The sequence below is a fragment of the Heterodontus francisci genome, chromosome 1, assembly GCF_036365525.1.
Source record: "Heterodontus francisci isolate sHetFra1 chromosome 1, sHetFra1.hap1, whole genome shotgun sequence".
NCBI lineage: Eukaryota > Metazoa > Chordata > Chondrichthyes > Heterodontiformes > Heterodontidae > Heterodontus > Heterodontus francisci.
The window spans coordinates 5167743-5184988 of NC_090371.1; the positions used below are offsets into that span (position 1 = coordinate 5167743).

At 45.0% G+C, this 17246-nt stretch overlaps 1 protein-coding gene across 1 annotated transcript in view; it reads right to left on the reverse strand.

The window, feature by feature from the left end:
* LOC137377633 (disintegrin and metalloproteinase domain-containing protein 12-like) overlaps positions 1-16456 on the reverse strand; it is a 136816-nt gene extending 120360 nt beyond the window's left edge. The window contains exon 1 of the mRNA XM_068047495.1: positions 16316-16456. Coding sequence (XP_067903596.1) covers positions 16316-16456 — 141 coding nt within the window. The remainder of the gene's footprint in view (positions 1-16315) is intronic.
* Positions 16457-17246: the final 790 nt, after the last annotated feature.

Consider the following 17246-nt stretch of genomic DNA (forward strand, 5'->3'; position numbering starts at 1 on the left):
GACCAGAACTGTAAACAATACTCCAGCTGTGGCCTAACCAGTCTTTTATACAGTTCCAGCATTACATCCCTACATTTGTATTCTATACCTTGGCCAATAAAGGAAAGCATTCATATGCCTTCTTCACAACTTTATCTATCCGTCCTACCACCTTCAGGGACCTGTGAACATGCACTTCAAGGACTCTCACTTCTTTTACCTCTCTCAATATCTTCCCGTTTATTGTGTATTCCTTTGTTTTGTTTGCCCTCCCTAAATGCATTACCTCACACTTCTCCGGATTGAATTCCATTTGCCACTTTTCCACCCACTCAACCAAACCATTGATATCATTCTGGAGTCTACAGCCATCCTCTTCACTATCAACTACACGGCCAATTTTTGTGCCATCTGCAAATTTCCCAATCATGCCTCCCACGTTTAAGTCCTAATCATTAAAAATACCACAAACAGCAAGGGGTCCAGCACTGAGTCATGTGGAACGCCACTGGAAACTGCTTTCCATTCGCAAAAACATCTGTCGACCATTACCCTTTGTTTCTGGGCGGCACAGTGGCGCAGTGGTTAGCACCGCAGCATCACAGCTCCAGCGACCCGGGTTCGATTCTGGGTACTGCCTGTGCAGAGTTTGCAAGTTCTCCCAGTGACTGCATGGGTTTCCACCGGGTGCTCCGGTTTCCTCCCACAGCCAAAGACTTGCAGGTTGATAGGTAAATTGGCCATTGTAAATTGCCCCTAGTGTAGGAAGATGGTAGGACAATGGTAGGGATGTGGTGGGGATATGGGACTAATGTAGGATTAGTATAAATGGGTCATTGTTGGTTGGCACAGACCCGGTGGGCCAAAGGGCCTGTTTCAGTGCTGTATGTCTCTATGATTCTATTTGTGTCCTGTCAATGAGCCAATTTTGGATCAAACTCACCACATTCCCCTATATCCCATGGGCTTTTACTTTTCTGACCAGTCTGCCATGTGGGACCTTGTCTAAAATCTATGTAGACCACATGCATGCACTACCCTCATCAATCCTCCTCTTTACTTCCTCAAAAAATTCAATAAGTGAGTAAGACAGGACCTTCCCTTAACAAATCTGTGCTGACTATCCATGATTAATCCGTGCTGCTCTGAGTGACGGTTTATCCTATCTCTCAGAATTGATTCTAATAATTTGTCCACCACTGAGGTCAAACAGACCGGCCTATAATTATTTGGTCTATCCCTTGTATCCAGTGATCCTCAGAGCATCCTTGAGTAGGGAAAATGCTAGAGTCCATTAGAAAAGATGCAACAGCAGAGCACTTGGGAAACAATGACATGATCGGACAAAGTCGACATGAATTTACGAAAGGGGAATCATGTTTGACAAATCCTCTAACTACACTGTCTACATAATCTCTCTCCTTTGGGAAGACAGAAACAAAGTACTCATTTATAACCCTGCCCACATCTTCTGCATCCACACACCAGTTATCATGTACATCTGATGGTCACTACCCTTTCCTTAGTTATCCACTTGCTCTTAATGCACCAATAAAACATCTTTGGGTTTTCCTGATTTTTACCTTCGAGAGGAGTGGATTCAGACATGCGAGGGAGCAGCTAAAAAGCAGGAGCAGATAAATACAGAGCCAGGCTTGGGGCCCGCACTTACCATCGGGAGCTGAGAGGTGTCGGACCTGCAAGGGAGCAGCTAAACAGCTTCAGGAGTTGGCACGTACTGAGTTTGAAAAAGATTCAAACAGTGACATCACAGGAAAACTGGAAGGTGATTGGTTGGTGAGTAACTGCTGTTAGGGAGTATTTGTAAATAGCTAATTAGTCCACGACTGTTAGGGTGTGTGTGTTAATAGCCAGAATTAGAAAAAACTTAATTAAAATTTATGTAACTACCTTATTATTAAGGCACACAAGCAGAAGGGAAGAAAGAAGCTGGTGAGTCTGTTCTGTTTTATTTTTAAGCAGTAAGGTTAATTGTATTACCAAGGTTTAAATTGGCCTAAGTGTTGGTAAGGAGAGCCATTAAATAATTATAAATGTAATGTTTTAATTAGTTATTGAAAACACAATAAAAATGACAGGGTAGGTTATGTGTTGCAGTATGTGGGAGCTCGTGGACACCAGTGTGACCCACCACAACCAGGTCTGCACTAAGTGTCTGCAGCTTGAGGAACTTCGGCTCAGAGTTAATGAGCTGATGGCCGAGCTGCAGACACTGCGACACATCAGGAAGGGGGAAATTTACCTGGACACTTTGTACCAGGAGGCAGTTACACCCCTTAGGATAGGGTCTTCTGATTTGGTCCATGGTCAGGGACAAGAAGGTGTCACTGCGAGTGAGGCAGGTATTGGGACTCAGAACGTAGAAGTGGAGGAGCCTCAGCCTTTGTAATTGTCTAACAGGTTCGAGGTGTTCTCAACCTGTATGTATGAATACAGGGGCTGCAAGGTGGATGAGCAGACTGAGCACTACACCATGGTACAGGAAGCCATTCAAGCGGGGGGGAATAAATAGGAATGTAGCAAGGATAGCTTAGTCAGGAGGATAGAAACACTAAAATAAAAACCAAATACTGAGGATGCTGGAATCTGAAATAAAAACAAGAAATGCTGTAAATACTCAGCAGGTCTGTGGGGAGAGAAGCAGAATTAAAGTTTCAGGTCAGTGACCCTTCTTCAGAACTGGAAAATATTAGAAATGTGAAAGGTTTTAAGCAAGTAAAGTGGGAGTGGGGCAAGAGATAACAAAGGAGAAGGTGTAGATAGGACAAGGTCACAGAATAGCTGACCAGAAGGTCATGGAGCAAAGGCAAACAATATGTTAATAGTGTGTTGAAAGACAAAGCATTAGTACAGATAGGGTGTTAATGGACTGAAAATTGAACAGCCGCAAGTACAAACATGAAAAAAACAGTGGGTAAGCAAACTGAACAAAGTAAGATGAAATAAAATAAAATAAACACAAAAAAATATATAAAAAAAGACAAAAGAATTAAAGAAAAAAGAACTAAAAATAAAAGTCAAATGGGGGGCTCGTCATGCTCTGAAATTATTGAACTCAATGTTCAGTCCGGCAGGCTGTAGTGTGCCTAATCGGTAAATGAGATGCTGTTCCTCGAGCTTGCGTTGATGTTCACTGGAACACTGCAGCAATCCCAGGACAGAGACGTGAGCATGAGAGCAGGGGGGAGTGTTGAAATGGCAAGCAACTGGAAGCTCAGGTTCCTGCTTGCGGACTGAGCGGAGGTGTTCCGCAACGCAGTCACCCAGTCTGCGTTTGGTCTCCCCAATGTAGAGGAGACCACATTGTGAACAGCGAATACAGTATACTAGATTGAAAGAGGTACAAGCAAATCGCTGCTTCACCTGAAAGGAGTGTTTGGGGCCTGGGATTGTGAGGAGAGAGGAGGTAAATGGGCAGGTATTACACCTCCTGCGATTGCAGGGGAAGGTGCCATGGGAACGGGACCAGGCGGAGACAGTAATGGACGAGTGGACGAGGGTGCCGCGGAGGGAACGATCCCTTCGGAATGCTGACAGGGGAAGGGAGGGGAAGGTGCGTTTGGTAGTGGCATCACACTGGAGCTGGCGGAAATGGTGGAGGATGATCCTTTGGATATGGAGGCTGATGGGGTGGAAAGTGAGGACAAGGGGAACCCTGTCGCGGTTCTGGGAGGGAGGGGAAGGGGTGAGGGTAGAGCTGCGGGAAATGGGCCGGACACGGTTGAGGGCCATCAACCACAGTGGGGGGGAATCCTCGGTTGAGGAAAAAGGAAGACATATCAGAAGCGCTGTCATGGAAGGTAGCATCATCAGAGCAGATGCGTCGGAGACGGAGAAACTGGGAGAATGTAATGGAGTCCTTACAGGAGGCAGGGTGTGAAGAAGTGTAGTCGAGGTAGCTGTGGGGGTCGGTGGGCTTATAATGGATATTAGTAGACAGCCTATCCCCAGAGATGGAGACAGAGAGGTCGAAGAAGGGAAGGGAAGTGCTGGAGACGGACCATGTAAAGGTGAAAGAAGGGTGGAAATTAGAAGCAAAGTTGATAAAGTTTTCCAGTTCGGGGCGGGAGCAGGAAACGGCACCGATACAGTCATAATGTACCGGAAAAAAAGTTGGGGGAGGGGGCCTGAGTAGAACTGGAACAAGGAATGTTCGAGGTATCCCACAAAAAGACAGGCATAACTAGGACTCGTGCGGGTACCCATAGCAACACCTTTTACTTGAAGGAAGTGAGTGGAGTTGAAGGAGAAGTTGTTCAATGTGAGAACAAGTTCAGCCAGGCGGAGGAGGGTGGTGGTGGATGATGGGGTCTGGTTGGGCCTCTGTTCAAGGAAGAAGCAGAGAGCCCTCAAACTGTCCAGGTGGGAGATGGAGGTGTAGACAGATTGAACGTCCATAGTGAAGAGGCGGCGGTTGGGGCCAGACAACTGGAAATTGTCAAAATGACGCAGGGTGTCAGAAGAGTCTGTTTCAGTGCTAAAAAAAAAGGGCGGCACAGTGGTTAGCACCGCAGCCTCATAGCTCCAGCGACCCGGGTTCGATTCTGGGTACTGCCTGTGCGTAGTTTGCAAGTTTTCGCCAGGTGCTCCGGTTTCCTCCCACAGCCAAAAACCTGCAGGTTGATAGGTAAATTGGCCATTGTAAATTGCCCCTAATGTAGGTAGGTGGTAGGAGAATTGAGGGAAGGTGGGGATGTGGTAGGAATATGGGATTAATGTAGGATTAGTATAAATGGGTAGTTGATGGTCGGCACAGACTTGGTGGGCCGAAGGGCCTGTTTCAGTGCTGTATGTCTAAATAAATTTAAAAAAATAAGATTAATAAGGAGGAAAAATTAGAGTACAAGAGAAAGCTAGCTGGAAAGGTAAGCTGTGGGGAGGACTGCAAAGAGATATAGACAGGTTAAGTTAGTGGGCAACAAGATGGCAGACAGAGTATAATGTGGGGAGGTGTGAAGTTATGCACTAAATGTGAGACCACATTTGCAACACTGTGTGCAGTTTCGGTCTCCACATTTAAGAAAGGATATACTTAAGAAAGGAGATTTGCTAGTGCTCTTCGGGGGGGTTTAAACTAATTCAGCAGGGGAATGGGAACCTAAATTGTAGTGCCAGTGTACAGGATGTTGAGAGTAGTGAGGTCAGGGATATGGTTACAAGGACGCAAGAGGGCACTGGCAAGCAAGAACCTGGTTTAAAGTGTGTCTACTTCAACGCCAGGAGCATCCGGAATAAGGTGGGTGAGCTTGCAGCATGGGTTGGTACCTGGGATCTCGATGTTGTGGCCATTTCGGAGACATGGGTAGAGCAGGGGCAGGAATGGATGCTGCAGATTCCGGGATTTAGATGTTTCAGTAAGAACAGAGAAGATGGTAAAAGAGGGGGGGATGTGGCATTGTTAATCAAGGAGAGTATTACAGCGTACAGAAAGGACGTTTGAGGACTCGTCTACTGAGGTAGTATGGGCCGAGGTTAGAAACAGGAGAGGTGAGGTTACCCTGTTGGGAGTCTTTTATAGACCTCCGAATAGTTCCAGAGATGTAGAGGAAAGGATAGCGAAGATGATTCTCGACAGGGGCGAGAGTAACAGGGTAGTTGTTATGGGGGACTTTAACTTTCCAAATATCGACTGGAAATACTATAGTTCGAGTACTTTAGATGGGTCAGTTTTTGTCCAGTGTGTGCAGGAGGGTTTTCTGACACAGTATGTAGACAGGCCAACCAGGGGACATGCCACATTAGATTTGGTACTGGGAAATGAACCCGGCCAGGTGTTAGATTTAGATGTAGGTGAGCACTTTGGTGATAGTGATCACAATTCGGTTAGGTTTACCTTAGCGATGGGCAGGGACAGGCATATACAGCAGGGCAAGAATTATAGCTGGGGGAAAGGAAATTATGATGCGATTAGGCAAGATTTAGGATGCGTAGGATGGGGAAGGAAACTGCAGGGGATGGGAACAATCGAAATGTGGAGCTTATTCAAGGAGCAGCTACTGTGTGTCCTTGATAAGTATGTACCTGTGAGGCAGGGAGGAAGTTGTCGAGCGAGGGAGCCGTGGTTTACTAAAGAAGTTGAAGCGCTTGTCAAGAGGAAGAAGAAGGCTTATGTTAGGATGAGACGTGAAGGCTCAGTTAGGGCGCTTGAGAGCTACAAGCTAGCCAGGAAGGATCTAAAGGGAGAGCTAAGAAGAGCAAGGAGAGGACACGAGAAGTCATTGGTGGATAGGATCAGGGAAAACCCTAAGGCTTTCTATAGGTATATCAGGAATAAAAGAATGACTAGAGTTAGATTAGGGCCAATCAAGGATAGTAGTGGGAAGTTGTGTGTGGAATCAGAGGAGATAGGGGAAGTGTTAAATGAATATTTTGCGTCAGTATTTACAGTAGAGAAAGAAAATGTTGTTGAGAATACTGAGATTCAGGCTACTAGGCTAGATGGGATTGAGGTTCACAAGGAGGAGGTGTTAGCAATTTTGGAAAGTGTGAAAATAGATAAGTCCCCTGGGCCAGATGGGATTTATCCTAGGATTCTCTGGGAAGCTAGGGAGGAAATTGCAGAGCCTTTGTCCTTGATCTTTATGTCGTCATTGTCAACAGGAATAGTGCCGGAAGACTGGAGGATAGCAAATGTTGTCCCCTTGTTCAAGAAGGGGAGTAGAGACAGCCCTGGTAATTATAGACCTGTGAGCCTTACTTCAGTTGTGGGTAAAATGTTGGAAAAGGTTATAAGAGATAGGATTTATAATCATCTTGAAAAGAATAAGTTCATTAGAGATAGTCAGCACGGTTTTGTGAAGGGTAGGTCGTGCCTCACAAACCTTACTGAGTTTTTCGAGAAGGTGACCAAACAGGTGGATGAGGGTAAAGCAGTGGATGTGGTGTATATGGATTTCAGTAAGGCGTTTGATAAGGTTCCCCACGGTAGGCTATTGCAGAAAATACGGAAGTATGGGGTTGAAGGTGATTTAGAGCTTTGGATCAGAAATTGGCTAGCTGAAAGAAGACAGAGGGTGGTGGTTGATGGCAAATGTTCATCCTGGAGTTTAGTTACTAGTGGTGTACCGCAAGGATCTGTTTTGGGGCCACTGCTGTTTGTCATTTTTATAAATGACCTGGAAGAGGGTGTAGAAGGGTGGGTTAGTAAATTTGCAGATGACATTAAGGTCGGTGGAGTTGTGGATAGTGCCGAAGGATGTTGTGGGGTACAGAGAGACATAGATAGGCTGCAGAGCTGGGCTGAGAGATGGCAAATGGAGTTTAATGCGGAAAAGTGTGAGGTGATTCACTTTGGAAGGAGTAACAGGAATGCAGAGTACTGGGCTAATGGGAAGATTCTTGGTAGTGTAGATGAACAGAGAGATCTTGGTGTCCAGGTGCATAAATCCCTGAAGGTTGCTACCCAGGTTAATAGGGCTGTTAAGAAGGCATATGGTGTGTTAGCTTTTATTAGTAGGGGGATCGAGTTTCGGAGCCACGAGGTCATGCTGCAGCTGTACTAAACTCTGGTGAGACCGCACCTGGAGTATTGCGTGCAGTTCTGGTCACCGCATTATAGGAAGGATGTGAAAGCTATGGAAAGGGTGCAGAGGAGATTTACTAGGATGTTGCCTGGTATGGAGGGAAGGTCTTATGAGGAAAGGCTGAGGGACTTGAGGTTGTTTTCGTTGGAGAGAAGGAGGAGGAGAGGTGACTTAATAGAGACATATAAGATAATCAGAGGGTTAGATAGGGTGGATAGTGAGCGTCTTTTTCCTCGGATGGTGATGGCAAACACGAGGGGACATAGCTTCAAGTTGAGGGGTGATAGATATAGGACAGATGTCAGAGGTAGTTTCTTTACTCAGAGAGTAGTTGGGGCGTGGAACGCCCTGCCTGCAGCAGTAGTAGATTCGCCAACTTTAAGGGCATTTAAGTGGTCATTGGATAGACATATGGATGAAAATGGAATAGTGTAGGTCAGATGGTTTCACAGGTCGGCGCAACATCGAGGGCCGAAGGGCCTGTACTGCGCTGTAATGTTCTAATTCTAATAATACTTACATTGGAGGCGGTGCAGCAAAGTTTCACTAGCCTAGTCCCTTGGATGAGGGGTTTGTCCTCTGATGACAGGCTAAGTAAATTGGGCCTGTATTCTCTGGAGTTTAGAAGAATGAGAGGCGATTTCATTGAAACATATAAGATTCTAAAGGGGCTGGATAGGGTAGACACAGATTATTCCTGCTGATCGGGGAATCTAAAACACGTGAGCACAGTCTCAGGATTACTGGCTGATCATTTAGGACTGAGATGAGGAGAAATTACCTCACACAAAGGGTTGTGAATCTTTGGAATTCTCTACCCCATAGTATGTGGATGCTCCATTGTTGAATGCATTTAAGGATAGACACATTTTTGGTCTGTCAGGGAATTATGAGATATGGTGAGCAGGCAGGAAAGTGAAGTTGAATCCTAAGATCAGCCATGATCATTTTGAATGGCAGAGCAGGATCAATGGGCCATATGTCTACTCCTCCTCCTCTTATTTCTTGTGCTCTTTTAGTTGCAAGGACTGTCCTTCCACCCTTTCTTGAATAAGGGTGTCACATTTGCCACTCCACTATCCTCTGGCACCCCCCCTGTCTCCAAGGAAGATTGGAATATTAAGGCAAGCCCATTGACTAATCTCTACCCTCACTTCCTTTTGCAACCTGCAAGCCATCCAGACCAGGTGACATCTACCCTAAGCATAACCAGCCTTTTTTTAGTACCTTTTCCACTCTATTTTTATCCCTTCCATGGCCTCTACTTTCTCTACCAATATTTTGTCTGATTCCACTTCCTTAGTGAACACGGATACAAAATACTCATTAAATATATTAGCCTTGCCCTGGGCCTCTAAGCACATATTATCCTCTTTGTCCCTAATAGGCCCCACTCCACCTCTTTCTACACGCTTACTATTTACATGCCAGAAGATTTTTGGGTTCCCTTTTATGTTGACTGCCATTCTATTCTCATATTCTCTCTTTGTCAGTCTTATTTTCCGCTTCACCTCCTCTCTCAGCTTATTGTATTTGGCCTGAGTCTCACTTGAAGAATTCACCTGACGTGCATCATACACTCTTTTGTTGTTTCATCATAATCTCTAACTCCGTCGTCATCCAAGCAGCTTGGTTTTTGTTCCCTTATCTTTCGTCTTTGTTGGCATGTACCTAGCCTATACCTGAAATATCCCCTCCTTAAAGATAACCCATTGTTCTGATATAGCTCTTCCAGGTAGGGGGGTGATTTTAGTTGCAAGCTTAGGTTAGAAAGCTGGGGTTGTTCTCCTTGGAGAAAAAGGAGATTGAGGGGAGATTTGATAGAGGTGTACACGATTATGACAGGCTTAAGTAAGGTAGACAAGGGAAAACTATACCCATTAACTGATGGTACAAGGACTAGGGGATACAGTTTGAAGGTTTTGGATGAGAGATGCAAGTGGAATGTGAGGAAGAACTTTTTTTATGCAGTGAGTGGTAATGACCTGGAACTCACTGCCCACCAGGGTGGTAGAAGCGGAAACAATGATTTCAAAAGGAAACTGTATGGGCACTTGAAGGAAATAAACTTGCAGGACTACGGGGATCAAGCAGGGGAGTGGGACTGACTGAACTATTCCGCCGAGAGCCAGCATGAAATCGATGGGCCAAATGACCTCTTTGTGCTATAAATGACTATGATTTGACTGAGTGTGGCATCAAGGACCTAGCGAAATTGAAGTCGATGGGAATCGGGGAAGACTCTCCGCTAGTTTGAATCATACCTAGCACAAAGGCAGATGGTTGTGAATTTTGGAGGCCAATCATCTCAGCCCTGGACATCGCTGCTGGAGTTCCTCAGGGTAGTCAGAGTCAGTACGGGATGAGCAGAAATGTCCTCCCATTAAATATTGGGAAGGCTGAAGCTATTGTTTTCTGTCCCCGCTCCAAACTCAACTCCCTAGCTACTGACTCCATCCCTGTTCCTGGCAACACTTAGACATTAAGCCAGTTTATTCTCAACCTTGGTGTCACATTTGGCCCGGAGATGAGCTTCTGACCTCATATCTGCGCCATCACTAAGGCTACCTTGTCCCACGTCCGAAACATCACCCGACTTCACCCCATCTCAGTTGAAACAGTCAGTCATTCATGCCTTCGTTACCTCTCGACTTGACTATTGCAACATACTTTTTTTTTAGTTAAAATTTTTTTTTTTTTTTTAAAAAGTATGTTGCAATAGTCAAGTCGAGAGGTAACGAAGGCACGAATGACTGACTGTTTGTTTCAACTGAGATACTCCCGGCTGGGCTCTCACATTGTACCCTCGAAAAACTTGAGGTCATCCAAAACTCTGCTGTCCAAGTCTTAACTCACACTAAGTTCCATTCACCTATCACCCTGTTCTCACTGATGCACATTGGCTCCTGATCAAACAACATCTTGATACCAATCGACTGTGTCATGCTCTTTCAAGGAGAAATTATGAACCATGAAATGAACTGATGAATTAAACTCAAAACGGAAACCTTTTGCTATAAAGCAAGATGGAGTAAGAGATCAGGTGACCTCTCCTGTACTGCGAATACATATGGTAACTGCTGGAACCCTGGACCAAGTGTCATGTCTGGTCAAGTGTTGAAGAAAGCATTAGAAATGTAAATGGCCCAATGTTAATGGCTACCAGTCTTCAACAAATTGGGCTAACGACGACTTTGAAGACATGGAGACTCCACACTCAAACTCAGGATAAAGAGTGTGAAATAATACCGCTTAATCAAGATGGCAGAGATGAACAAAATCCAAACCCATTGTCTAACAATGGCCACACCATCAAACACCATTTATGAAAACACAATGGGAAATAAACTTGTGAAACCAAGTGTCTCATATGGAGCTTTTAGTAAGAAACATTTTCTGTGCAAGAAAGTCAGAAGGAAGAGAGACGCATCCCAGCAAAGAGGAGAACTAGCCAGAATACCATCTTAAAACTGCCTAGAGGCAGAGACAAAAGGTGACCTTGAAACTCCCTAAATGAGCAATTGCAACAAGACTTTTGCCACTGTACAGTGACTAAGATTTAACCAAAGAAGTCTGCAGCAAAGCATCTGTCCACCTGAAACTTTGATGTCAGTGAACGGGAAAAAAGGAAAAACAGCCATTTTAAATCTTCCTCCCAGGGAAACAAACAAGGTTTCACAACGAGCTCTTTATTAACACCATCAGACCTCAATGAAAGTTCAATGAAGAGTGCAGGAGCACATGCCAGGAGCAGCACCAGGCAAATCTCAAAATGAGGTGTCAACCTGGTGAGGCTACAACTAAGGACCACTTTCATTCCAAACAGCGGAAGCAGCATGTTATAGGGCTAAGCGATCCTATAACCAATGGATCAGATCCAAACTCTGCAGTCCTGCCACTTCCAGTCGTGAATGGTGGTGGATAATTAAACAACTGACAGGAGGAGGAGGCTGCACAAATATCCCTATTCTCAATGATGGGGGAGCCCAGCACATCAGTGCAAAAGATGAGGCTGAAGCATTTGCAACAATCTTCAACCAGAAGTGCCGAGTCGATGCTCCATCTCGGCCTCCTCCTGCAGTCCCCAGCATCACAAATGCCAGACTTCAGCCAGTTCGATTCACTCCAGATGATATCAAGAAACAAATGAAGGCACTGGATACTGCACAGGCTATGTGCCCTGACAATATTCCGACACTACCACTGAAGGCTTGTGCTCCAGAACTAGCCAGCCAATCTTCTATCCATACTAATGTTACTCCCAAATATAGATCAAGCAACAAGAGAGAATCTATCCATCTCCCCATGATGTTCAACAGCATTACCATCACAGTGGCAGCAGTGTGTACTATCTACAAGATGCACTGCAGCAACGCACCAAGGTTCCTTAGACAGCACCTTCCGAACCCGCAAGTTCCCCTCCAAGCTACACATCATCCTGACTTGGAACTATATCACCGCCCCTTCACTGTCGCTGGGTCAAAATACTGGAACTCCCTTCCAAACAGCACTGTGGGTGTACCTACCCCACATGTACTGCAGTGGTTCAAGAAGGCAGCTCACCACCACCTTCTCAAGGGACATTAGAGATGGGAAATAAATGCTGGCTTTGTTAGCAAAGCCCTTATCACATGAACGAATAAAAAAATCCTAAATGCATGCTATCTTTTAATCTCTATCTTTTGTGTGTGAGAGAGAGAGAGAGAGAAGTTGTGATTATTACATATAAACATTTATCTTTTTTAAAACCTACTAGAAAACCTTTCATTTTTCTGTTTATTGACCATTAAAAAGCTCAAGAGCTAAAACATAACTCCAATAAAAAGACAGTGTACTTCAGTCAGTTGAGAGGTGAAAAGTGTAAATCATCCCCAATATCTCCCACCTGTCCGTAACAACTGTAACAGGACATAGAAGGCTAGCAGAATGGGCAGACAACTAGCAGCTGGAATTTAATACAGAGACAATGTATTTTGGCAGAATGGATAGGGAGAAGAATACAGACTTAATGGCACAGTTCCAAAGAAAGTGCAGGGACAGAGGGATCTGGGGGATTCATGTGCATAGATCTTTGAAGGTGGCAGGACATATTGAGAGAGTAGTCAGCAAAGCATATGGGATCTTGGGCTTCATAAATAGAAGTATTGAGTGTAAAATCAGGGAGGTTATGCTGAACCTTTATAAGGCTCCGATTAGGCCACACCTAGCGTATTACTTCCAGTCCTGGTCACGACACTATAGCAAGAATGTGAGGGTCCTTGAGAGGGTGCAAAGGGGATTTACCAGAATGGGATTTTATTTATACTGTTAGATTTTGGAAGCTGGGGTTGTTCTTCTTGGAGCAAACAAGATTGAAGGGAGATATGATAGGGGCATACAAGATTATGACAGGGTTAGATAAGGTAGACAAAATTGTTCTCATTAGTTGATGGTGCAAGGACTAGGGGACCCGGATTTAAGGTTTTGGGCAAGAGGTGTAGGGGCGGGATGTGAACAAGAATTTTTTTATGCAGCGGTTGGTAATGGCCTTAAACTTGCTGCCTACGAGGGTGGCGGAGGTGGAGGCGATGAACCATTTAAAAAAAAAATTGGATGACTACTTGAGGGAAATAAACTTGCAGAGCTACAGGGATAGAGCAGGGAAATGGGACTGATTGGATTGCTCTACAGAGAGCCAGCATGGACTCAATGGGCCAAATGGTCTCCCTTCTATATCATAATGACTATGACTGGTCCAGTTAAGTTTCTGGTCCATGCTACCCCCCAGGATGTTGAGGGCGTAGGATTCAGTGATGGTAATGCCGTTGAACATCATGGGGAGATGGTTAGATTGTCTCTTGTTGCTTGATCTATGTTAATGACTTTGGTGTGCAGGGCATAATTTCAAAATTGGCAGGTGTCACAAAACCTGAAAGTATTGTGAACTGCGAGGAGAACAATGATAGAATTCAAGAGGACATAGCCAAGCAGATGAAATTTAATGCAGAGAAGTGTGAAGCCATAACATTTTGGTAGGAGGAATGAAGCAAAGCAGTATAAAATCTTCTTTGGTCTCCTTGTCTCGAGACAATGGGTCAGCGTCTGGAGGTGGTCAGTGGTTTGTGAAGCAGCGCCTGGAGTGGCTATAAAGGCCAATTCTAGAGTGACAGACTCTTCCACAGGCGCTGCAGATAAAATTGGTTGACAGGGCTGTTACGCAGTTGGCTCTCTCCTTGCGCTTCTGTCTTTTTTCCTACCAACAGCTGAGTCTCTTCGACTCGCCACACTTTAGCCCTGTCTTTATGGCTGTCCGCCAGCTCTGGCAATCACTGGCAAATGACTCCCACGACTTGTGATCAATGCCACAGGACATCATGTCGCATTTGCAGACGTCTTTAAAGACATGGACTGCCGGTGGGTCTGATACCAATGACGAGCTTGCTGTACAATGTGTCCTTGGGGATCCTGCCATCTTCCAAGAGGCTCACATGGCCAAGCCATCTCAAGCGCCGCTGGCTCAGTAGGGTGTATAAGCTGGGGATGTTGGCTGCCTCGAGGACTTCTGTGTTGGAGATACGCTCCTGCCACCTGATGCCAAGGATTCTCCGGAGGCAGCGAAGATGGAATGAATTGAGACGTCTCTCTTGGCTGACATACCTTGTCCAGGCCTCGCTGCCATACAGCAAGGTACTGAGGACACAGGCTTGATACACTCGGACTTTTGTATTCCGTGTCGGTGCGCCATTTTCCCACACTCTCTTGGCCAGTCTGGACATAGCAGCGGACGCCTTTCCCATGCGCTTGTTGATTTCTGCATCGAGACAGGTTACTGGTGATAGTTGAGCCTAGGTAGGTGAACTCTTGAACCATTTCCAGAGCGTGGTCGCTAATTTTGATGGATGGAGCATTTCTGATGTCCTGTCCCATGATGTTCATTTTCTTGAAGCTGATGGTTAGCCCAATTATAAAATAAAGGATACAATTCTAAATGGGGTGGAAGAGCAGAGGGACCTGGGGGCATATGTGCACAAATCATTGAAGATGGCAGGACAGGTTGAGAAAATGATTAATAAGGCATATAGGATCCTGGGCTTTATCAATAGAAGCATGGAATACAAAAGCAAGACGTTACAAAACACTATTTCGGCCTCAACTGGAGTATTGCGTCCAGTTCTGAGCACCACTTTAGAAAGGATGTGAAGGCATTGGAGAGGGTGCAGAAAAGATTCACAGGAATGGTTCAGGGGATGTAGTTCGTATATGACACATCAGGTATATAGATAGATTGACAAAGCTTGGACTATTCTCCTTGGAGAAAAAAAGTTTTAGAGGAGATTTGAGAGAGGTGTTCAAAATCATGAGGGACCTGGACAGAGTCGATAAGGAGAAACTGGCGAAGGGTCGAAGACCAGAGAACACATATTTGAGGTGATTGGCAGAAAAACTCGAGGAGATGTGAGAAAAGTTTTTTTTTTTAAACACAGCGAGTTGTACTGCCTGACAGAGTGGTTGAAGCAGATTCAAAGTAACATTCAAAAAAGGGAAGGGAACAAATGATAGAACTATGGATAAAAAGAATGGGATTAACTGAATGGCTCTTTCAAAGAGCCAGCACAGGTACAATGACCTGAATGCCCTCCTTCCGTGCTGCATCATTGTGTGATTTTATGGTCAATGTCATAGAGAGATACAGCACTGAAACAGGCCCTTCGGCCCAATGAGTCCACGCCGACCATCAATCTCCCATTTATGCTAATCCTACATTAATCCCATTTTTTTCCCTCTCACATCCCCACCTTCCCTCAATTCTCCTACCACCGACCTACACTAGGGGCAATTTACAATGGCCAATTTATCTATCAACCTGCAAGTCTTTGGAATGTGGGAGGAAACCGGAGCACCCGGAGGAAACCCATGCGGTCACAGGGAGAACTTGCAAACTCCACACAGGCATTACCCAGAACTGAACCCGGGTCATTGGAGCTGTGAGGCTGCGGTGCTAACCACTGCGTCACCCCTTTGCAACTTTCTGCTCACATCTACATAACTTACTGTTGAAAAGCTGAGCCCCGAGTACAGATCCCTGGGAGACGTCAAGAGTCAAGCAATAAGTTTTTTTTTCTTTCATGGGATGTGGGCGTCACTGCCAAAGCCAGCATTTATTGCCCATCCCTAATTGCCCTTGACAACTGAGTGGTTTGCTAGGCCATTTCAGAGGGCAGTTAAGAGTCAACCACATTGCTGTGGATCTGGAGTCAAACGTAGGCCAGACTAGGTAAGGACGGCAGATTTCTTCCCCTCAAGAACATGAGTGAACCAAAGGGGTTTTTCTGACAATCAATGATATTTTCATTGCACCAGCTTTCAATTCCAGATTTTTTAACACATGTCCCCTGGGGCATTAGCCTGGGCCTGTGGATTACTAGATCAGTGGCATTACCACAACACCACCATCTCCCCTCTGAGTTACTATGACTTGGAATGCACTGCCTGAAAGGGTGGTGGAAGGAGATTCAATAACAACCTTGAAACAGAAAATGGGTAAATACTTGAAGGGGAGAAAATTGCAGGCCTATGGGGAAAGGTGAACTAATTGGATGATGTTTCAAAAGAAGTAGCATAGACACCATCAGCCAAATTGTCCCCTTCTGTGCTGCGAGATTGTATAATTGTGTAAACAATGGATTGACATTGGCATTTGCAATCCAAGGGGACAGTTCCTATGAGATCTAAATGTCAGCTGAATTAGGTAAATCTGTGAACAGATCTGTACCATTATGAACTGAAATCCTCTCCGCTGCTGCATTCCTTACCTGTTGCAAAAGATCCATATTCCACATCTGTCCTCCTGATACAATAAATGGAAAGATGACTCTGTACTGATTCAGTTCTTGAAGAAGCTTTTCCTGATGTTTCAGGAAACCACCTACTGTTTCATAGCCAGAAAACCACATCACAATTAAATGTTAAAAGTTTAAAAGTAAAACTATAAGCAGCATGCTTCTATTCTTACGAAAACATTGCTAAAGGATGATTGAAAGATGTTGTGAAGATTTAATATAAGTTTTCAAATCAGAGGTTACAGATTTAAAATAATCGACAAAAGAACTGGGGAGGGGAGGAGGGAAATGAGGAGAAATTATTTCACACAGAGGCTTGTTAAAATCTACCATCTACAAGATGCACTGCAGTTCTTCTTTGGCCTCCTTATCTCGAGAGACAATGGATATGCGCCTGGAGGTGGTCAGTGGTTTGTGAAGCAGCGCCTGGAGTGGCTATAAAGGCCAATTCTAGAGTGACAGGCTCTTCCACAGGTGCTGCAGAGAAATTTGTTTGTCGGGGCTGTTGCACAGTTGGCTCTCCCATTGCGCCTCTGTCTTTTTTCCTGCCAACTACTAAGTCCCTTCGACTCGCCACATTTTAGCCCCGTCTTTCCTTCCAAACCCACAATCTCAACCACCTGGAAGGACAAGGACAGCAAACACATGGGAAGACCACCACATAGAAGACCCCCTCCAAGTCACACACCATCTGACTTGGAACGATATCACCATTTCTTCACTGCCGCTGAGTCAAAATGCTAGAACTCCCTGCAGTGACTCATCATCACGTTCTCAAGGGCAATTAGGGAGGGCATTAAACGCTGGCTTTGCCAGCGATGCTCACATCCAACGAAATAAGACAGAAAGATCTGGAACACATTACAGAAAAGAGCAGTGGAAATTTCAAAAGGCAAATGGACAA